The 22,853-nt window shown below is 37.5% G+C and overlaps 3 protein-coding genes across 3 annotated transcripts; 2 read left to right on the plus strand and 1 right to left on the minus strand.

The window, feature by feature from the left end:
- Nucleotides 1-9,275: 9,275 nt before the first annotated feature.
- LOC147521221 (bifunctional D-cysteine desulfhydrase/1-aminocyclopropane-1-carboxylate deaminase, mitochondrial-like) lies at nucleotides 9,276-12,711 on the plus strand. Its single transcript, XM_086599062.1, is given in 11 exon segments — nucleotides 9,276-9,562; nucleotides 9,640-9,705; nucleotides 9,817-10,011; nucleotides 10,099-10,209; nucleotides 10,605-10,696; nucleotides 10,807-10,844; nucleotides 10,847-10,895; nucleotides 11,510-11,567; nucleotides 11,646-11,759; nucleotides 11,862-11,959; nucleotides 12,365-12,711. Coding segments are annotated over 11 exon segments (1,272 nt in total). The 5' UTR covers nucleotides 9,276-9,316; the 3' UTR covers nucleotides 12,570-12,711.
- Nucleotides 12,712-13,458: 747 nt separating this feature from the next.
- Nucleotides 13,459-16,251, plus strand: LOC147521222 (glutamate decarboxylase 4-like). The gene is made up of 6 exons (XM_086599209.1): nucleotides 13,459-13,664; nucleotides 13,765-13,969; nucleotides 14,224-14,424; nucleotides 14,808-15,276; nucleotides 15,416-15,468; nucleotides 15,579-16,251. The coding sequence occupies exons 1-6, from the start codon at nucleotides 13,582-13,584 to the stop codon at nucleotides 16,074-16,076; spliced, it is 1,509 nt and encodes a 502-aa protein (XP_086455335.1). The 5' UTR covers nucleotides 13,459-13,581; the 3' UTR covers nucleotides 16,077-16,251.
- A 583-nt stretch (nucleotides 16,252-16,834) lies between these two features.
- LOC147521223 (Protein kinase superfamily protein) lies at nucleotides 16,835-22,419 on the minus strand. The gene is made up of 16 exons (XM_086599162.1): nucleotides 22,174-22,419; nucleotides 22,018-22,101; nucleotides 21,796-21,936; nucleotides 21,644-21,714; nucleotides 21,289-21,382; nucleotides 20,480-20,557; nucleotides 20,178-20,244; nucleotides 19,934-20,019; nucleotides 19,504-19,554; nucleotides 19,358-19,405; nucleotides 18,698-18,818; nucleotides 18,303-18,483; nucleotides 17,978-18,115; nucleotides 17,741-17,853; nucleotides 17,356-17,418; nucleotides 16,835-17,267 (listed from the first exon to the last, which is right to left on the minus strand). Exons 1-16 carry the CDS (start codon nucleotides 22,318-22,320, stop codon nucleotides 17,146-17,148), a joined length of 1,605 nt encoding a protein of 534 aa, XP_086455288.1. The 5' UTR covers nucleotides 22,321-22,419; the 3' UTR covers nucleotides 16,835-17,145.
- Nucleotides 22,420-22,853: the final 434 nt, after the last annotated feature.

Raw genomic sequence — 22,853 nt, forward strand, 5'->3', positions numbered from 1 at the left:
TCCGGTCTCCTAAGCAGATAAGGAAGAGAGACCAACTCCTAATAGAACACCGAAACTTGCTGTTCGAGAAAAAAGCAAAACAAGTTTAGGCAATTGGTCAAACCACTACCCACAACAGTAAGCTCAAGCCCAAGCCCGAACCCTACCCGATGTGGTGGATAACCAATGTGGGACTATCTACTATGCATTAAAGTGAAGAGAACACTCTTTGTTGATCTCCTCCACTTTGCACACACACACTAGTATTTAGAAATACACAAGAGATTCCAACAATCCCCCACTATTTCAAAATACTAATAGTCCTCCACTATTTTGGAATAGGATATTACAAAAGAAATGGGTTAACGAAATGCCAGAGAGAATCGAAAAAACAATGCATAAGATACTGGTGCTTTTCATGCTTGAGCCAGTCATAGGGTAACATGTCTTATAATACGTGAAAGTGGTGGATTAAAAAATCTTTGAACCAACATTCCCTTGTAGTAAAATAGAGGACATGCACCCACATTGCTCTTTCATTATATGCGTGCGTAGCGGTGGTGTGCTTTTTTTTTTGGTCCTTATGGTTTTTTTGTGTTCCATGAATGCTCTAGAGTACTTGCACGAATACTCATAAGAACCGACCAGTTCTACATTCACGTAGGTGGATATCCATCAAGTGTACATTGCGGTTAAAATACACTACCTCATAAAAAATGGACTATGGATTCCAATAAGAGTAAAATAACTCATCCTTTCTCATTGCAATTCAAGTTATACAAAGTATACAAAAATGCTATCTAGTCGTAGGGTGGGGCGTCTCAAAGAAAGACAATAGCATACCAGGCGGCGAGGTGACTTGTTTTCCCCTTTGAACCTAATTCATGGGATCTCCAATCACATGGGTGGGGTTTGCGTCGATTGTAAGCCCTCTATCTAAGGCAAAAGTCCCATCCCCTCGGCGTATAACCACTTGCCTCCAAAGAAGTGGTGCGGTTAGACATGTGGCCAAACTAAGTCCAACCTAACATAATCTCTAGCAGCTGCTTGATTAAGTTATATCTCAACTTACATGTATTCTTTTCCCATTGCACATAAGATAACATGTCTTAGCTATTGCAATGAGACAGTTGCAAAGCATATACACATCAGGAGGTTGTTTAGAGCCAATGGGAAGATTTGCCAAGAGGTTGCTAACCCACTCAGCATCATCACATGCCTTTTCTAAGGCGATTAGCTTGGATGATATCCAAGACACTCAATTTCCACTAAAGGTAAACACATAAACATTATTGGATCCAGTTTATAACATATTACCCTTCTAACAATGATGGAAATCTACTAAATATCAGTCCATAATCAATGGCTCTGCTATAGTACTTGGATAATCTGATAATATACATCAAAGTTCCTTATAAGGACACAATGGGTTATCAGTTCAGTATGCCATTAATGTAGGCAATGTCATGTCTCACATACATTATCCATCAAGTACAATTGGCTACCAATGATATTGACATATTTAGTATGAGAAAACTTTAAAGGAGATTATTTTTCATAAGATGGATATTTTCCACAAAAGGTATTAACACATGCTTACTATCATAATACCCATACTTTTCAATGAAAAATATTTCTACTAAGTGCTATAACAACATAATGAGACCAACATGAGTTTTAATTCCTATATTCACGGTCATTCAATTTCAGAAGTGCCGAAATTCCCTATACCATCCAAATTCGGTCCGGTTTAAAATGTATTTGTGGGCTCAACCATATTCAAACGCCAACATCTTGACAACCTGAATATAGCGATTCTGAGAAATGAGTTTAACAACATAATAAACTATCATTTTCAATGGCGGTTTATTATGTGTTTCAAATAAATTCTCTGTCTCATACATATTCTCAATGCTAGCACTTCATGATATTAAATCATCTAAACAAAGAGATTAACACATATGTCTTGCTTTACTCTAAAGAAAAGACACACCTTTATCAACAACGGTACTTTGACATCCATATGACACTAATATGTTGTTGAATTGCTCATACCATTTATATAGGCGTTTGAATCAACCTATACAAAGATTTAACTAAATTGTATACCTTGACTCATCACGGTACTACTTGGTATTGTAGTTCCGCAACTACTCAACTAGAGTCTTTAGAATTCTGTAGAAGAAATTCTAGTTATATGAGCAAGGTTTCAAAATAGTATAAATCTTGTCTCTGATTGAAACCTCTTGGCTATTATTATTAGCATTGTATTTTGCAATACAACTATCACGTTTTAGTTTTCTCTTGAAGATCCAATTCAACCTATAGATCCCCCAATAAATCAAGAGTCCAGTTTAGAGGAGTTGTATCCTTCAAAAATGATACTTCTCATAGACAAACAACTTCCTTATAGGTTAATGAATCTTCCTCAAGAAACATATAAACATTATCACCGTAAATGGTGGATATACTCACTGATAGTCTTCAAAATTTCTTATTCAGAAATTATGGGATCCTCTTACGTAGTTCATTATGAACATCCAACCACTCTATGCCAATTTTACATAAAGCACATCCTCGAAATAAAAGTAGCATATAAGACATTCAATAATAGTGTGGTATCTATAAGATTGTTATCACGCATGACAACTAAAACAAACATCACTATTATGAGTTTCACCAATGAACATCTACTAGATAGTTCTAGGTCTCAAAAAAAATATATATATATATTTCTTTTAGATTCATTCACAATAGCCTTGGCAAGACACCCCCCACATTTTGAAGCATTTTTGGATAGGCCCAAGACCTTTCCATACTTTGTAGTTTAGTGTCTTTCCAATTATCTTGTGAGATGAACTATGGTAAAATAGTGTTATGCATATGGGTCATCACCCCCACAGTTCAATAGTTACTCAACCTAATCAAACTTACATGCAAGACACATTATACCGCTACAAACACTAAAAAAAACAACAACAATAAAATGCACTCTTATGACAAGAATATACTTTACTCAAGTCTATGATTCTGGATCATATTAAACATAGTCATATTATGTTAATGTTATCTATATGAAAGGAAATCCACAAAAGATTCTAATGAATCTTAAAAAATAGAAGAATTAGATGAAAAGGGTTTTACCCGAGATAATATCATTATCATCCTTATTTTCATCATTCAACATTCCAACTGTCATAGGGAGACAATCCACGCACTTGTACATCACCTTGGCTATTTATTCATAGTCATAGGAGGATAATGCCTAATAAGACAATCTACAAGCGTTACATCTCCTTGTCTAAAATAGTCACTGGAGGATATTGTCTAAGAAGACAATTCATTACCTTACATCTCCTTGACTAAATTAGGTTTAAGATCGATGATATTGATTGTTTCCCATATTGTTTCCTCTCGTAGACAACGATGCTCATTACTTAATAATATATGACATGGTTAAGCTTCATGCCAATGTTAAATAATGCATTCATGCCAAACATGGTAAATATCATATCATAGGTTCAGAAAAATTAAATTTTAACTGTACCCCTCACAACAAAAATTATACGATATTTAAGCAAATCTAGCCACTGAATATGCAAAACAACTGAGGACTCCACCTCCTCTTTTTACATGAGCTCAAGCAAGATAGGATACCCTATCAACAAGACCTCAAATACTACCACAACATCTAATGGCTCAACCCATTAATGTCTTAAACTATAAAAAATTTACCAATAAACTATCATCAAGTTTAAAGTAAATCCACAATGATTAATATCCAAAACTAGCATGCTACACAACTTTAACATATGCTATATTGGATATAAGCTACAAGTTACTTCATCTAACATATATTTTCACAACAGTACAATTATAACCATCGTCTAACAACACGTACACTCAATAGAGGTAAGCAATTATGCATTGAATACATTATAATTACTATCCAAAATTTGAGTGTGGTTGATATTAACTATCTTAAGGTCTCTCTTAGACCATCTACATACATCTACATATGTACAAAGAAAATTAATATCAAACTACTTCTAGTCAAACCAATTAATATCTTAGTGAGAAACACGTATAATTTGTTGACTAAATTATTAAAGAAGTTTAGGCTTAGGGATTTTCCTCCTAAGAGAAAACTAGCATGCAACTCAAGGCAAGAATATCACCATATAATTAAACCAAAAGAATTGCAAATAGTGAAAGAATACGATACCTAACCGATTGAAAAACCGGATTGCCATATTTTCTTCCTTCCAGAAAAACAGTTCAAAAGAACTGTAACTCTGAACCAGCTCAGGACGAATTGGGTATCAAGCCTTATACCACTGGAAAGCTCTTTGAATCAGCTTTCCAACCCAAGAAGCGGATTACAAAACTGAGTTCTGAGCTGAAAGTTATAGCAGTTTACGTAACGAGTGACGCAGCAGTCAAAAAGACGAACTTTGACGTTTTTCTTGATAGAAATCTCATATTTGACTCCCACAAACATAGGAGAAATGTCTACAACCATATAGGGTTTGATAAACCACAAAAGATCAATAAATATTCAATCTTTAATTGGTTTCCCTAACAAAAACGAAATTATTAGAAAATTTCTAAAGTCATAACCCAATAACACAAACAATAACTCAAAGTAAAAGACTTATCTTTTAATTGCCCTATTAAATCACTCTCCTTTGTTCTACTACGAAAAAATTCTTTCCTTAAGATTGTTAGAATAGTTGTATGAAGACAGCAACTAAAGTAGAACAGAAGGAACAGTAGCAATGAAGAAACAAGGACAACGATGGCAGGAATAACCAAGGCGGATTATTAGTCACGTCGCTTAAGGAAAGATTTAAGCCTCTTCCATGGTGCGAGAAAGGCGGCGGTGGCGTCTTCCTCCGCGAGATTCAATGGTTAACAGCGACGACTTTGCACTAGAAACGGACTACCCTCTAGAGCGACAATATAACTCTCTCTCGGCGGCGACAAGAAGAAGAGAAGAAGAATAGGGCAAATTATGGTTTTCGTTTCTCGAGATGGATTTACGATCTGTTGAAGTTCATCCCTCTATGGACTCACGATCCTATTTATAGAGGTTAGGTCGGTCTCCTAAGCGGATAAGGGAAGAGACCAACTCCTAATAGAACACGAAACTTCTGCTCGAAGAAAAAAGCAAAACAAGTTTAGGCAATTGGTCCAAACCACTACCCAGCAGCGGTAAGCCCAGTCAACCGAACCACCCGATGTGGTGGATAACCAATGTGGGACTATCTACTATGCATTAAAGTGAAGAGAACACTCTTTGTTGATCTCCTCCACTTTGCACACACACACACTAGTATTTAGAAATACACAAGAGATTCCAACAATATGTTCACACACATCAGATACCCCATCAAAGAAGATAGAGATTTACCCTTCATTCACTTCGAGTCCCGAACATGTTTTAAATTTGTGCAAAGAATTCTTTAGGCTTTGTGTTGTGCTGATGTCCCCATACATAAATACTAGCAAGTCATCTACAACAGATAGATGAGTAATCTCTGGGTCTGCACACTTATAATGTAATTGGTACCCACATTAATAAATACTCAACTACATAGAATAGATATAATGGAGACATAACACTGATTTGGTTTGTTCTGGTTTACTAATATATATAGTAATATGTACGTGTTCAAAGTGTTCAAATCGATCGAGATATAACTTGAAGGCGAAGCAAATAGTTGGAACTAAGTAATTTACCAAATTTTTTCTCACATTCCACCCTGAATTTTAGTAACAGATTTAGGACAAAAACACGGGCAGACATCAATAAATATATTTTGACAGACTTCTTCAATTGCAAAACATATTATAAAATTTTTAATTTATCTATATAATAAAAAGCAATGGTGTGGGGCCGCAAGACCTCCATCCAGTGGTTGTCATTGTCTTTTAGTAAGTTGTGACATGGCATATCCAAGTGTTTGGAGAGTTTGTGTAATTTTGTTAAGTGTAATCAATACTATGGGATGTGTCCAAAAATCAACCAAAAGTCAACAATTGCGGCTAGACTTATAAATTGTAAATTGTTGGGCTAGCCTATAAACTGTTAGGCCTCCAATTGATTTGGGCTTATAGATAGTGGGTAATTGGGATAGCCTTGCGGATGGACTTATAAATTGAGTTGTTTCGCTGGTCTTGCGCCGAATATTTTTCGCCTAAAATGCATGTACGCCTTGCGACAAAGGCGCGATGAATTGTCGGGGTAGTGCCGCAGGCGTGTCGAGGTCTCGCGGGCCGTAGACACGGGCATACCCTAGTATAGATATAGATAAAGAAAACTGTGTAAAGTAAATTTACATATAATAACGTCAACCCAGCGGAAATTCAGTTCGGTCTCAGACTTGTTGTGAAACTATTGTTGGTAAAACCACCATGAAAGAACAGTCAGCATTCTTCCATTCAACTATCAATGGCAGCAAGTGAAAAGTCAGCGTTCTAAGAGATAAGTATACATTCAACTATATTTCATTTATACTAATCTTTAAACTTTGGATCAATTTGGATAATCTGTGCACACTTATATGTTGTAAAGATATAATTCATATTTACATATCACTTATAGTCGATCCAGTACCAACCCGAGGGCTGCAACTACCACCAGATCCAGTCTTCTTCAATATAGATCCAGGAATCGGTGACAATACAGATCAAAGAATCTTGCTTACATGTCGCTCCTTACCAGGTCAACTAAGGTGTTGGTTCAACCAATCTCAAGCAGCACACCAGCACAACTCATCACAGAGTTATATCAAAATCTCAGTCATATCTCATGCAAAAACCTCCGCCAGGTCGTCCATCAGCTCAGGTCGTCCTTAACTAGGTCATCCATCAGATCAGCACATCATCAAGGCAAGTCATCCCTCAGCCAGGCCATCCATCAGATCAGCACATCATCAAGTCAGACTATCCTCAGCTCAGGTCGTCCTCCTCTAGGTCATCCTCATCTAGGTCGTCCATTAGATCAGCGCATCATCAGCTCAGGTTGGACAAAAACATAAAAAGGTTCATTTGGAGGGGAAAACAATGGATTTTGACCTCGAAAATGGCCACCATGGAGCAATCTAGATGGTGACAGCGTTCGCGCCGCCTAGATCTTTTTGAATTGGGCTTACACACGTAATTCTGACAACTGTAGGCAAAATTATAGCCAAAATACCAAAACACATCCAAACTTACTATAATTAGCTAAAGATCAGCTCATCTCATCCTTAGATCAAGTCATCCTCAGCTCAGGTCATTCTTAAGTCAGCTCATCCTTAGATTAGCTCATCCTCAGGTTAGCTCATTTTTAGATCATCTCATCCTCAGATCAGGTCATCCTCAGCTCAGGTCGTCCTCAAGTCAGGTCGTCCTTAAGTCAGCTTATCCTCAAGTCAGCTCAAGCTCACATCAAGTCATCCTCAAGTCAGGTCGTCCTCAAGTCAGCTCATCCTCAGCTCAGCTCGTCCTCAAGTCAACTCATCCTCAGCTCAGCTCGTCCTTAGCGCAGCTCGTCCTCAAGTCAGGTCATCCTCGGATCGATTTCATTCTCTCGATCAGTCGTTCTCATTTCCAGTCTTCCTCGGTCAGTCGTCCCGGATCAAGTCATCTTCAAGTCAGGTCAAAGCAGGTCTACAACCTGGAATAAGCAACCAATATTCCAACTATCAATGCAACTCGAACACAATCACTGTCAGTTCAGCTTGTACCCAGGTTGTCATTAGCACTGGAGCTTTAACAAACATCAATATTTCAGGTCGTCCCAGACTGACCACACCGCAAAGCTCGCGTCGATGATGTCAATCAATCTAAAAAAGCTCGCTCGCCATGGAGTTATACCACCCTCAAAAAGTTGCCAGCATATCCATCATCAATTGAAATAACAAATCAAGGGGAAACAATACTTTATCGAATCAAGAAATCAACAATTCCAAACCGAGAAGCATCCAAGTGTTCCCGAATCAAATATAACGATTCAAAGCACGTTGTTCCCTCCTCGACAGTTTGCATATACTACAAACCAATGAGTCGCTCGAATTGCAAAATGGAAGCTCACTCCCTTGCAGTTTATTGCAAGCTAACCAAGCTGGGGGCTAACCATAGCAATCTCTGAATTGGGACAAGTTATTGCTATCTAACCATGTCAACCAAGCACCAACACTGGGGCTAAACAACATTAACACTCACAAAGGGTTGTTTTACTACGAACTGGGGGTTAGCGAGAAGCATGCCAGCTCAAGATTAACGATTAATCATAGTAATGCCCCAAAAAGGCTTACTATCAGCCAACCAAATTGGCATCTACAATCATAGTAACGTCCCTAAAAGGCTTACTAATCAGCCAACTCAAATGGCATCTACGACAACAATAGCGCCCCCAAAAGGCTAGCTATCAACCAATCAGTTTGATGCCCTACTAAGGATCAATTTCGAACCACGCACTACGAAGTCAAATCGCAATCAAGGACTCTCAACGGAAAACAACCATAGTAACGCCCCCAAAAGGCTAGCTATCAACCATAGTGACACCCCCAAAAGGCGTACAATCAACTTAACACCAATGCCAGGGTTAAGCTTGATTAAACTATAGTGACGCCCCCAAAATGCTAGTTATCAACCGTAGTGACACCCCAAAATGCTAGCTATCAACCATATAGACTCCCCAAAAGGCTAACCATCAACCATAGTGACGCCCCCAAAAAGCTAACTATTAACAAAAACGCCCTCAAAAGGCGTACAATCAACTTAACACCAATGTCAGGGTTAAGTTTGATTCAACTATAATGACGCCACAAAAGACTAGCTATCAACTATAGTGATACCCCTAAAAGACTAGCTATCAACTATAGTGACGCCCCCAAAAGGCTAACTATCAATCATAGTGACGCTCCTAAAAGACTAGCTATCAACCATAGTGATGCCCCAAAAGGCTAGCTATAAGCAATAGTGACGCCCCCAGCTAACTATCAACAAAAACACCCTCAAAAGGCATACAATCAACTTAACACCAACGCCAGGGTTAAGTTTGATTCAACTGTAATTATCACTCAAATCCTAATTATCAGTCAAATCCAATCTACGAACTACGATCTACGATCGCCCAAACTTATTGGGTTTTGTCCAAGACTTATTGTGAAACTATTGTTGGGCTTTGTCTTTGTGCCGTAATCCCTGTTGTTTGAATCCGGCAACTGATGCTGGCCAAGCCCACTATACTAATAGGCCGAAAACTTGAATACATACAGATTTTGGCCTAATTTCGTGATAACTAAACCATGGTTAAAGACAGAAATTAGTTTAAGATTAAATCGAAATGCTGAAGTTGACAGGTTCAGTGCCTCCTACTCTGTTTCTCCGCCCAAACACAAGTTTCTTCATCGGAATCAAAATTGTAAACAAACATCACCTCTCTCAAAGAAACCTGTTTTATTATTCTCCAATGTCAAAACACAATGGCCCAGAACAGACCTTTGGTTTCTTAACTCAGAAGCCTTACAGTCCACCCTCATGGGCTCAACATCTTCATCCTATTCCTTCTCATGTCTTCTCTCTTGCTCATGTAAGTGCAAGCTTTTTTTCTTATTCAAATTTTCATATCGGAGATTTTGGTATTTGTTTTGAAAAAAATGTTTTCAGGTGCCTACACCTATCCACAGATGGAATCTTCCAAATTTGCCGAAAAATGTGGAATTGTGGATTAAGGTAGTGTGGACACCATGCATCTATGAACTATCTACTTAATTTATTAAAGTGTTAAAGAGTGCTGATCATTGTTTTTGGGTTACGCTGACAGAAGAATCTTGAGTTATGCAGCGTGATGATCTTTCAGGGATGCAATTGAGTGGTAACAAAGTTAGAAAACTGGAGTTCTTGATGGCAGAGGCTGTTGCACAGGGTGCAGACTGTATTATAACCATAGGTGGCATCCAAAGCAATCACTGCCGTGCAACCGCTGTAGCTGCAAAGTACTTGAATCTTGATTGCTATCTTATACTACGCACCTCAAAGGTATTTTCCGTTTACATTTCATGTATTTTTCATTGTGACTTATGGCTAAGTTGGTTCACATCTTTTCTTTTCGTTTTTTTTTCGCAGATTTTAGTTGATAATGATCCTGGATTGACTGGAAACCTCCTTGTTGAGCGTTTAGTGGGAGCTCATGTTGATCTTGTGTCAAAGGAAGAGTATGCCAATACTGGGAGTGAGGTTTGTCTCTTTGCAACATGTTCCAATGCTTTTTTTACATCTGAAAGTGCATCCTTTACATGCAAAAATTGAAATGTATGTTTGGATACCATTTCCATCTGAGTCTATACGTGAGGATCTAACAGTCTTCAAGACCCTAAAGTCCATAATTTGGAAATTGAAAAAGGAAAAAGGAAATACCTTTGCAAAAGGTTCAATTAAATGTTGATTGAATTTTTGTTGTTGTTTAGTTACAATCTAAGGTAAATCATTTTGGAGTTTTGGACCAACTAGGCCGGACCTGGCAGAACTGTTGCTCCATGCCATTACTATTGCTATCTGGTCTTCCTTGTCCAGCATTACTAGACTTCTTTCCTTTTTGAACAGTTGAAAAGGTATCATCCTTTTCTTTGCAGGTGCTTACTAATTTGCTAAAGGAGAGATTAATAAGGGAAGGAAAAAGACCTTATGTCATTCCAGTTGGTGGATCTAACTCTCTAGGAACTTGGTAAGAAGCGGTTGATTATTTTTATATTCATATTCACATATTTCCCCCTATTTTTCCTTTTCCCCAGTTTTTGGTTTTGAAAAGTATGTCAAACTTATCACCTTATGCAGGGGGTACATAGAAGCAGTGAGGGAGATTGAAGAACAACTTCACGTTGCACTAGCATAGAATTCCAGGATATTGTTGTTGCCTGCGGAAGGTTTTCTTCTTTATACAACTGGATTCCAACCCCCTCCCCCCGCTATCTGTCTCTATTTAATGTTTCTCATTTTGATATCATGGTTAGCACATCACATGCATGTGTAAAATCCTGGAAATATTTACATGGTTATGATCCTTCAGATTAGAATCATCATCATCCTTTAAAATAGAGTGAAATTGAAGTTTCCCTCTTAAACTTTTTTGGGCCCCTTAAGTAGAACAATTTTGGTGGTTATAGCTGGTAATAAAGTGATAGAAAATTCCAAATCAGCCTTTAAAGTAATAAGGGAAAACCGCACCCGAAAGACACAAGAATAGATTCAAATAGACCTGACCATGTTAGTATGTTACGACACACTTGTTGTACTTCACAAGCTCCAAATGTTTATACTGTAAAAACGGATTCGGTCTAGTGGAGCTTTTAATATTCTATCCCTGCAAGAGGACTAGATCCTGGTGTTTGTAATCGCAGAATCATTGAAGCATACAACTCGTTTAAGTACTCTAGTGGTTGGAGCAACTAGAATGTAAGGTCGTTTCTCCGCAATCCATTCTTGTATATGTTTGTGGTGATAATCTAAACCATGTGTGTCTTTCCTATGTTATTTCTAGCGGAGGAACCGTTGCTGGTCTTTCCCTGGGATCATGGCTCAGTAAGTTGAAGGCAAAAGTATGTGCTATTATATAGTTCTGTCTACCAAGTTTGTAATTGAGAAAGCACTTTGATATTGAGATCTTGGTCATACAGATTCATGCGTTCTCTGTTTGTGATGACCCCAATTACTTCTATAAATATGTTCAAGGTCTACTTGATGGACTGAACGCAGGTGTTAGCTCACACGATATTGTTGACATTCAAGATGTAAGTATCATTGACTTGCATGTTCTATTTTGCTAAATGTGTGAAGACCGAAGAAAGGTTTTTGCTTTATGACTTTTATCTAACTTTCCTTTTTCTCCGCAGGCAAAGGGTCTGGGCTATGCCATGAACACTATTAAGGAGCTCGAATTTGTAAAAGAAATTGCTGCAGCAACAGGGATTGTTCTTGACCCAGTTTACAGGTGCACTCCATTAACTTGTTTGAGTTGTTACCTTTTGTCTTAGTGTTTACGGTAGTGGGATGACGATAATTGGGTCGACTAGAAGCGTATATAAGCCATAATGTATAATGGAAATTGTGCAGTGCCACTCCATCAACACTTAGTCCAAGTCTATCACTAATGTTGCTTGTAGTTAATGTTTGGGCAGTAAATCACCTAAACTCACTAATGAAGCTGTAAGGAGCGTTGCTTGTGGTAGAGGAGAGACTAACCACATTATGAATTGTTGCGTAGGTTGCAATATTAAAAGGGGAGTAGGGGACACTCTGATTGAGTCTCTATTAGGCCGATTGACTGATTTATCTTTGAGACTGAAATTATCTTTTTGGACATCATCAAATTTTGCTTTTGTTTTACTTTCTTTAGTGGCAAGGCAGCCTTCCGCTTGTTGAAGGACATGAATGACAATCCAGCAATGTGGGAAGGAAGAAAAGTGCTATTTATACACACCGGTGGTCTTCTTGGGCTCTATGAGAAAACCGAACAAATAACACCAATGATGGCAAATTGGCGTAGAATGGATATTGCTGAATCCGTTCCTCGAAAGGATGGTGTTGGGAAGATGTTCTAAAGAAAGCAAGTAGATCTGTGTATTTTAATATTTTTAGAGCGTTCCATTTGGGTAATGCATATGTTTTACTGCCGATAAAAAAATAATAAAAATAAAAATCCTTGTATTATTCAGTCGAATAAAGATTTGGAAATTCATGTTATAGCTTGGCAATGTAAATAGAAATAAATGATATGAAACCATTTTGTTAGTAGAACGCTTATTAAAGACAGGTCCCTGTTTCGGTGAGGAACGCTTATATTTTTCACGTTCATTCTGTGCTATAAGTGCATACAGCATACCGGTCAAACTTTCAGGCTTCCTAATTTTCTAGTATGTTAATCGGAATTTCAAACTACTGATCATGTTGTTGGAGTTATCCTTCACATGAAAATGAAGAAGAGAAATCAGTTCTGCATGAAAATGTGCGCGTGCGTTCAGATTGGGCTAAACCCAAGGTGCGCCCATGCCCTTGTCTTTGGAAGTCACGGAAGTTGTTCGACGACATGTCTATTTTTGTTTGAGGGGCGTGTTGTTTCGATAAAGTTTAGATTTTGGCCAAACCTAACACACGGAAAAAAGAGAGAGAAAACCGCCCCATGTCTATTTTTCTACAAATTTCTATTTTTGCGAAACTGCGTGTTTGCAATATAAAATTTGGATTTTTGGTCGAACCTAACACACGTCATTCATATTATAAATTATCTGTGTAGTAGGGATCGTTATTAACCCCACACGTCATTCAACTACCAAGTCGACCGACGTCTGTCTCCAACTCTCCATGTACTGGTGTCACATTCTCAGTCCGCAGCTGGACTCTAATTTCGACCATCTCATCCATTATTTAGCAAACATGAGGTCGGTAACAACTGTGCTTACAACATGTGTCATGCTACTTATCCACCACGTTGCATCAATTAATAAGGGAACAATTGTACTCATTCCTTTGTCACACTCTTAACTATAAACATATAAATTCCTTGATCCACTTGTTAACTAACAACAACAAAAACATCAAGAAAAGAAAAGAAAAATGGTGTTGTCTACAACAGCATCAGAATCCACATCTCTACACTGCACTTTCGCTTCAAGATATGTTCTTGAGTCTCTACCAAGGTAACTAACTAGTTCCATTTCTTGTCCTTGGCAAACAATCACATGCAAGTCTTATACATACTAAGATACGTACATGTTTTCTGTTTCGTCATTTTGTTAGGTACAAGATGCCGGAGAATTCGATACCAAAAGAAGCGGCATATCAGATCATAAGTGATGAGTTGATGTTGGATGGAAATCCAAGGCTTAATTTGGCGTCGTTTGTGACAACATGGATGGAACCAGAGTGTGAGAAACTCATGTTGGCTTCCATTAACAAGAACTACGTTGATATGGATGAGTACCCTGTCACCACTGAGTTCCAGGTAACTACATTCTACACTTCCATAGTTCAGACTTATGACAAACACAACTTATTAGAAATGGTAAGGAAACAGCAAAATTTAAGGACTGTGGTTCAAAGATTTGAGAATCTATCTTATGTGTCCAATGGCAAGGAAAATTTTAAAACATGACTTATTATTGCCAATAACCTGATATACTGGTTCGAACACTGTGTTAATCGTGGACTAGAAACAAAAGGAAATAATTAACTGTCACAAAAATGTCTATTTGGCAGAATCGATGCGTAAATATGATAGCACATCTATTTAATGCTCCGGTTGGGAAAGATGAGACAGCGCTCGGGGTAGGAACAGTAGGATCCTCAGAGGCTATAATGTTGGCTGGATTAGCATTCAAGAGGAAGTGGCAAAACAAAAGGAAAGCTGAGGGCAAACCTTGTGACAAGCCCAATATCGTCACTGGTGCTAACGTTCAGGTATCACTCTCATTGAACAATTGGACTTGCTCTTTGTTCTTTTGAATTGTTTATGGAATTTACTTTGTAAGTGTTTCTGCCAGGCACCGTGTTACGTTGTTCTCCTAGTTTTTTACAAGTTGACACTTGACACACCTCAGTCTGGTTTGTGCATCAGATCTATATAAGTATATTGTTGTATGTTGGTAACCCTCTTTTACACTCATGTCAGAAGTCGATACATTGTCCTACATAGGTCGTAGCTTTCCTATTACGGACATTTATAAGTACCAGATTGGGAAGCTTCAATATAAGAAATGAACATAACTGATTGAATTTGGATGTCATGAATCAGAGTATAGATCCAACGTTCTCTGGATGATCTTGTATTATTTGTTATACAGGTTTGCTGGGAGAAATTCGCTAGATACTTTGAAGTCGACCTTAAGGTGGTCAAATTGAGAGAGGGATATTACATAATGGATCCTGTGAAAGCAGTAGAGATGGTAGATGAGAATACCATATGTGTAGCAGCCATTCTGGGCTCAACCCTGACAGGTGAGTTTGAAGATGTCAAGCTTCTAAATGATCTTCTTGTCAGGAAGAACAAGGAGACTGGTTGGGATACACCGATTCATGTTGATGCTGCCAGTGGAGGATTTATAGCTCCCTTCCTTTACCCAGACCTTGAGTGGGATTTCCGCCTGCCACTGGTGAAGAGCATCAATGTAAGTGGCCACAAGTACGGTCTCGTATATGCTGGTGTGGGATGGGTCGTTTGGAGGACCAAAGGAGACTTACCGGAAGATCTCATCTTCCACATCAACTATCTTGGAGCTGATCAACCCACTTTCACCCTCAACTTCTCTAAAGGTACTTTTTGTACTTCTGTAGTGAAGAGTATTTTGTGCCAGTACTACATCATCAGCATCACACCATATTAATGTGTATTTTATTTTCATATGGTAGACCGCATGAATAATAAGTTGTCGGTGTTCCTTTCCTATGGCAGGTTCGAATCAAATAATCGCACAGTATTATCAGTTCCTTCGACTGGGATTTGAGGTAATACTTATTACTCTTTGCATGCTTGTCTTGTATATTTTATTTATTTAGTACAACTTATAATGTTACATTTTCAATACATTTCATCAATTGTTCTTGATCTGGTGCAGGGGTACAAAAGTATCATGGAGAACTGCATGGAAAATGCCAAGGTGCTGAAACAAGGTCTAGAGAAAATGGGTCGATTCACGATTGTGTCCAAGGATATAGGTGTCCCACTTGTGGCTTTCACTTTAAAGGATAGCAGCCAGCATACCGTCTTTGAAATAGCCGATAATCTGAGGAAGTTCGGTTGGATAGTACCAGCATACACCATGCCAGCAGATGCTGAACACATTGCAGTCCTTCGAGTGGTTATTAGGGAGGACTTCAGCTGTAGTTTAGCAGAAAGACTTTTAGCAGATATTGAAAAGGTCTTGAAGGACGTTGACAAATATCCCAGCATGATCTCAACTAGAGCTGCCAACATTACTTCTGTTGTTGATGAAAGAAATGGTACCCATGCAGATGGGCGTGTTGTGACGAAGACACTAAGAAATAACACAGAGGAGGTCGCTAACTATTGGAAGAAGCTTGTTGAGCAGAAAAAGTCCACTGGCGCTTGCTAAGAAACCGATGACCCTTTATGTTTGAGATTGTCAAGCTGCTATCCTTCATTGATAGAAGTGGTCACATTTTAGTTTTTGGTCGAAGGCGCATAAGTTTTCATATATCGTCCCGCACTCTATGTTGAATATTTAGTAATTACTATCTGGGAATTATATATATTGTTCCTTTATCTAATTCTAGATTTATCGATATTTATTGAAGAATATAAATGTGAAGGAGTAAATTCAAGTGGGGGAGAAGCTGCTCCAACTTGTGTACGAGGCTATGAGCTGAAAGTTATTTGAAGTAGCTTTTGTGCATGAAAAGCTATTTCAATCGGAATTTGAGTTGCGACAACTTTAAGTAGCATTTCGTTACTTTTTCAACAAATCCTATATTAATATAGCTACATTAAGAAAATATAAGTATTACATTTATGAAGTGTAAACTATTTTTGACAAATTGCTCTTTCGAAGACAGGTATGAAGTGTGCAAATTTTGCCTATAATGTTCTCAAACTAATCACTCAAAATAACTTCAGTGCATTAGTTATACTAGACTCTATAGAGAGAGAGATCAGTGAGAATACCTTTCTTATATAGATGATATATGAGTTGCACAATTATATCAAAACTGTGGAGCGAGTTTTTTTATTTCGCCTAGAGGGGCCTTCTGCTAGTATATAGAAGACCAATTAATCTAACGTACTTGACATGCATTTGGCTCTGAACTTCAGTGTCATACTGAGCGGGCCCTGCATAGCATACTTGCTCACAAATTTCATCGAAGCCTATTTAGTTCTAATAATTAATAAAAAAAAATTGAAATCTTTTGAGGTCTTAATGTCTCTTGCTTGAGTTTAAAAGGAGAAAATAAAGGAAGTTACTCTGGGCAAAATCCTGTCCAGACTTGTACTACTGATCAACCACATAAGCACTTTTGCTCCAGGCTTTTCTCTGCCAAGAACTCCTTGCAGCATATCACCAATACCTTAGCCCCCATTTTCTATATCAAATTCAAGACTTTCCAGAATGTATATTATCTCCTCGCAGCAAAATCTTGCATCCGTCTCTAGTCTGTTCCATTGTTTTACAAAGCTGAAAGAAAGTGACCCCCTTTCAATAACTGAACAGCTCCAAACAGAAACTGTTTCAACTTATGCATCACTAAGAATTGAAGATCTCTCATTTGAGAAGTCAACTCCAAAAATTCTGACAATTTTCAAATAGAAAGTTGTTAAGTAATAGTATTACCAGTTCTTCTCAAGGAGACACAGAAACAATAATTCTAGAGGCTTACCAAGAAACAACTTCAACTGGATATAACTAAAAATGCTTTTGAATCTGGAGGTCACGTACTTATCTGTAGAATTTGAGTAGACAGTATATGCAGTCAATTTCACTTTGCTACCAGTCCTCACAAGTTGACTTTTGACTTGGCCAAACCGAGTTATTTATCAAGCATCACCTAGTATGAACTCGAGAGTCCGACCTCAGGAACATAATATGGCCTAACTTGCAAAATCTTCAGTAAATAATTTTGTGTAAATGCCAAATATTTCCCAAAACGGGGTAGAAACTTGGCAACATGATTTTATGAGAAGTAGTTGCCATTTTATGTCCAAGTCAACTTGTTTAAGTGCGTACTTTCAAATTCGCAATATATCTGTTTAGTTATCACTTACCAGATTCTGGGTTCGACTTTGTCCACAGACCATATACAGAATATTTGGCATAGGCCAATAGGCGGATGCGTTGCGGAGCACCAAGCTTGCTTATTATAGACCTCAATAGTCCACTGCAGCCAAAAAAAAAAGAAAAACAAGTTAGAGAAGAAGAAGAAGAAATTTTTCTCTTAACTAAAAACAAGTTAAGAGGTGTATCCTCACTGACTACTATCTCTAAGAGAAAAAATTTCTTACTCTGTTCGTAGAATTGTAAGAAAGTCGGGAGGCAGGGATTCCATAAATGAAGAAATGTCCTCCATCTTTAAGGATTTCACTTCCATTTTAAGATTTTTTTTCTCTTCATCTGACATTCCTCTTCCAAGAGCTGATTTACTTCGAAAAAATAAAAAAAGTTCCATGAAAATTATAACTCTAGCACATAAAAAAGACCTCTGCAAATAATTTCATATAATGGTAATGAATAGCTTCCACTGCTCAACCTCACTTACATTCTTTGAAAATTGAAAATTCAGTCTGAGAGCGTAAAAATGAATGTTATTTAGAGTAGAAGCATCAATACCTATCAATAGTTCTCCCAGTAAAAATGACAGGAAAGTATCTCGAGTATCTTCCGACACCGAATCGTTCACCAAGAATCTCTATCTTTTTGGAGTCCAGAAGAATCAATGCATTCCACAGCTGACAATACTCCAATCTGAATTCCTCACTCAATTCTTTGTAAATCCCATGATCCAAAAGAACTACATACACCATGTATAATATTAAATATTAAATACACCATGGATACAAAAGCATTTTGAGAGGATCTTTATTGTTTGTCCTTTTCACAATGTCGGGAAAGATAGAAATTCCGCATATAAATGTACAATAACACAAGTATACTATGAAGTAAATATTAAATATATAAACAAAGTTGTATAGCACAGGCACAGTTTTTTTGTTTCGAAAACATACCTAGGAAAAATCCATTACGACCTGCTGGAGAAACTAATATGTTACCAGGATGTGGATCTCCATGCAGAAAACCATGGACAAATATCATTTCTGCAAAAACTTCCACTAATGCTTTTGCAACCTACATGTAGCAATCAAGCAAAAAGATTGCCCAAATAGTTATCCGTAAGTAAATATCCAAAAAAAAACTATGTTACATGGACACGCCATATTTAAAAAATAATCAGTGTTGGATACGCATCTATGTGCCCGTGTTGGGACCACACACGTACACATTGTATGTGATATGCCTATGTTTTTATATTTCTCCATGTCAGACACTCGTATCCATGTCAATGTAACTAGGAAAAAAAAACAGGAACTTAGTATTGACATAAGAAAAAACCAAGCATCATTACCACGCCAGACAAATCCTATGTGCTAATTAAGATCCTGTATGTCATCATCACTTTTGGGTTCACTCTCAAGTCTCAACATGTCAACTGGAGGAAGCAGTACTGATGAATAAGAGTTTTATGCTTATAGTAAATGAGATTTTAATTTGAACAATACTGGTATATGTCGCACACTATTAGAAAACTGTAGGTACAAAATTTATCTGCACTCTGCTCTTTACAGCCAACAATTGCTTTCTAGTGTGTAACTAACAAGTGTACCAACCTTTGTGGGATTTATTCCAGCCTCCTTCAGACAACCCAAATCATCAACCTAAATGTTGAGAAATTTCTTGTTAATAACATGCAAATGTAAGCAAAATAATTAGAAGAATTCTCATTAATCTGTCAAGTTAAATTCAGAATCCATACCTTATGCCCACTGCAAAATTGCATCGTCAGTACCTGACTCCTAGTTAATTCCTGGAATATTATTATCAGTTATCAGCTTTTTCTGAAGGATACATACATGAGCATAAACCTATACATCTCATACACTAAATTTCATATTCAAACATAAGGCTAGCCGGCTAGGACATCTGGGAAGATGACAAGAAATTTAAGCCAATATTGTGTGTGCCACTGCTTAATTTTCGGTTCTGTGAACTGTGTGTACCGACTTTGAGCAGACCAAACTGTGGGAGAAAGGAAAATGTTTTTCCTCCCGAGCACCATCCCAGCCAAATTCTCCCTTTTAAAACTTCAGTCTTGGCGTCCCCAACCTGACCCTCCAAGAATCATGCCCGATATCTTCAGTACATAAACATAAATCAAGATATGGCACACTTGTCACAGACCATACCCAGAATACATGCGGGACCCTGACCATTTTGTTATGTTTGAAGGCTTTTGCTGTTCTCTCAGAATTCTTTGCCTCTTGAATAAAATCTGCAGATATTCATTTAGTTTAGTTATTAGGGTTTTAATTCCTCAAGTTGAACTACCCAATTAAACTTGTTCTTATTTTTCCTCTCAAGTTCCTCAAGTACATTTAAGTAACACAGTAAGTACGATCTATCTAGTCATCTATTTACTCAAACACTCACCAAGTTCAAAGGAGATTGTCCTTCCGAATTCTGACACCATCCACCCAAACCTGTATTCAGGAAAAATCTGTTGAAAGGAATGAACATTACCTTCGTTCTCAACATCATTATCATCAAATGAATAGAATGTTTCTGAACTAGTATGAGAGAAATAAGAGTTTTGACTGAACATTATGTCTTCCTTGAAAAAAACGCTACTCCGAGTCATCCTTTGTTATTTGAACTCAGAAGTCGACAGAAACTTTATATAGTGCCCACATGCTTCAAAAATACTAACAGTTAGAAATAAATATTCATTTTACCCAAGCAATGGCGTTTGAGAGGAAATCCATGGTTGTAATGTCAATTTTCATCTGCTTCTGTAAGCCAGGGTACTGTACCTGTTTTCCACACGCAAAATATACTTAATAACCTAATAAGAATACTTAGATCCAACATGATGCTCCTCTAAAATCCCTTACAGTAGTCTTAAAATGTGAATCCCAACAAAACAAAGAAACCATTACCTTGAGTTTGTGGGCGATAAATGAATCAAGTACCACTATGCAGTTTTATCAATACTCCAATCAACAAGGGAAATATCATTGTCTACAACTCTACATATAATTGCTACAAGTATCAAATTTGAGAACTTGTAAGTAAGATACCTATGGTGCTGACAGGTTATCCAGGTCAGTGGTTTCAACTCCAACAAGATTTACCAACTAGCCAACAAAGATTTATGAAGTACAAACAAGATTTACCAACAAGATTTATCATAAGCCATCACTTGGGCACAATTTTAAGCTCGGGAAACAATAGTACTTACAATGAAAATTTAGCATCCGTGTCGCAATGACATCCCTAAGAGGGAATAAGATATTAATAATTCCCTTTAAAACACAGTATGGGTATCACATTTTGTAGGGCGTTTAACAAAATCTCAGTGGAAGTTTGACTCAAAAGTACCAAAAAAGAGACCATGGCGTGAAGACGTATCTCAATATCAGTTCACGTGGAAAATGTTCAGTAACATAATAAGATATTGATACCATGCTTATGAACAACACATGCATATGTATACACCGAAGCAAACATGCATATAAACATCTTGCTCATCAAACAGTATAACCTTAATTGCTACTTCTTGATCATCCTTCAAGACCGCACGATGTACTTGAGCTATCGATGCAGCAGCAATTGGCTTCTCATCAAATGACAAAAATCTGATATGTTAATGCAAAGACCCTTGAGTAGTTAATGATAAGAAATAGGAAACAGAAAACAGAAACAAAAGTCAAAGCAGATGCCGACAAAACGTCTTGTGGTGCTAACCAACTAATGACTTAATGTTTAGGAATGAGACATTCAACAAACTACAAAGCAGGGTTTTCATTGAGACAAGCCACAAACTAAACTAAAAGTCCTCGATGATTTTACATTGCTGCATAAGACCTTGAAATTAAAATAAACAAAAAAAAACTCACATGTCTGACAATTCCTGGCCCAGATTGCGTACTATTACTTCTTTAATAGGTTTGAAATCACAAGGAACCGCCTAAGGCATTGTAAAACAAATATCAGTAAAGCATTCCTAAATTACGGCTAACAGTATAATTAAGAGAAAAACTGCTCTCACCTTGTCCTGCAAGGATGACAGAGTAGTTGAGTATTCTGGTGGAACCTGTCGCATAGCAGCAACAAACTGACCCGCTTTTACATAGAAACCTTTATTGGTTTCACACAATCTCAATAGCCTCTTTGCAGAGCGTAAATGAACCTAAAATTTCATCCCTATAATATAATGAGTATCTTTATATATAGAGCAGTGAATTAAAATCCTTGAATGCAATCTCATTACCTCGGATAATTTACGGTGATATTGATCAGATTCTAATGGTAATCCACGTAAGGAATATTTGTAATCGACAACATTAGTGGTGATCTGCAATTAAAAAGAAACAGTAGAATTAGGTACAGAAAATGGCAAGTGAGAAGAAGGAGAAATTGAATGGACCGTGTAAATAGCGCGAAAAGAACGAACGATCCCGCTGACGTTGTCACTTAAATTAGGGTTTGTTGCTGCTACTGAGATTCCAGTGGCGGTTATGAGGAAAAGAGTGGCTTTGGCGGGAAACTTGTTGTATATGTGTCTCAGCTTCATTTCAGTATGCCCCTCGAATACTTTTCCTACAAATATATATAATTATAATACCTGACTCTCTTCACTCTCTCTCTCTCTCTCTCAGTTGAGTCTCTTTCCCGCCCGGGTTTTATGTCGTACAATATCACTGGCATGAGAAACTTTCTGGTCCCGACTCTAGGGGTGGAACTTGGACAGATTGGGTCGGGTTGAGGCATAACCTGAGCCTAATCCAAGTTTCAAATGTTTCAACCCGAGTCCGGAATGGTCTTTAAATTTTCAGTCTAAGTCCTAGCCCGACCAATTCAGATTAGATTGGGTTATGTTGGGTTGGTCAAACTTCTTGGGGTATTTTTTAGAAATTAGGAGATAAAAAACACCGAAATTAAAATATTCTAATGAAATCAAAAATATTTGATTGTTTGAAAAAGAAAATAATTTTGTTAATTACATTATTCTCTCTAAAATAAATATTCTAAACTTTATTTTTTACAATAATAGAAAGATTGAAAGACTAACAAATAGCACGGGCTCGAGTTTTTAGATTTTTTGAT

The sequence above is a fragment of the Coptis chinensis genome, chromosome 1 (genome assembly GCF_015680905.1).
Source record: "Coptis chinensis isolate HL-2020 chromosome 1, ASM1568090v1, whole genome shotgun sequence".
Taxonomy (NCBI): Eukaryota; Viridiplantae; Streptophyta; class Magnoliopsida; order Ranunculales; family Ranunculaceae; genus Coptis; species Coptis chinensis.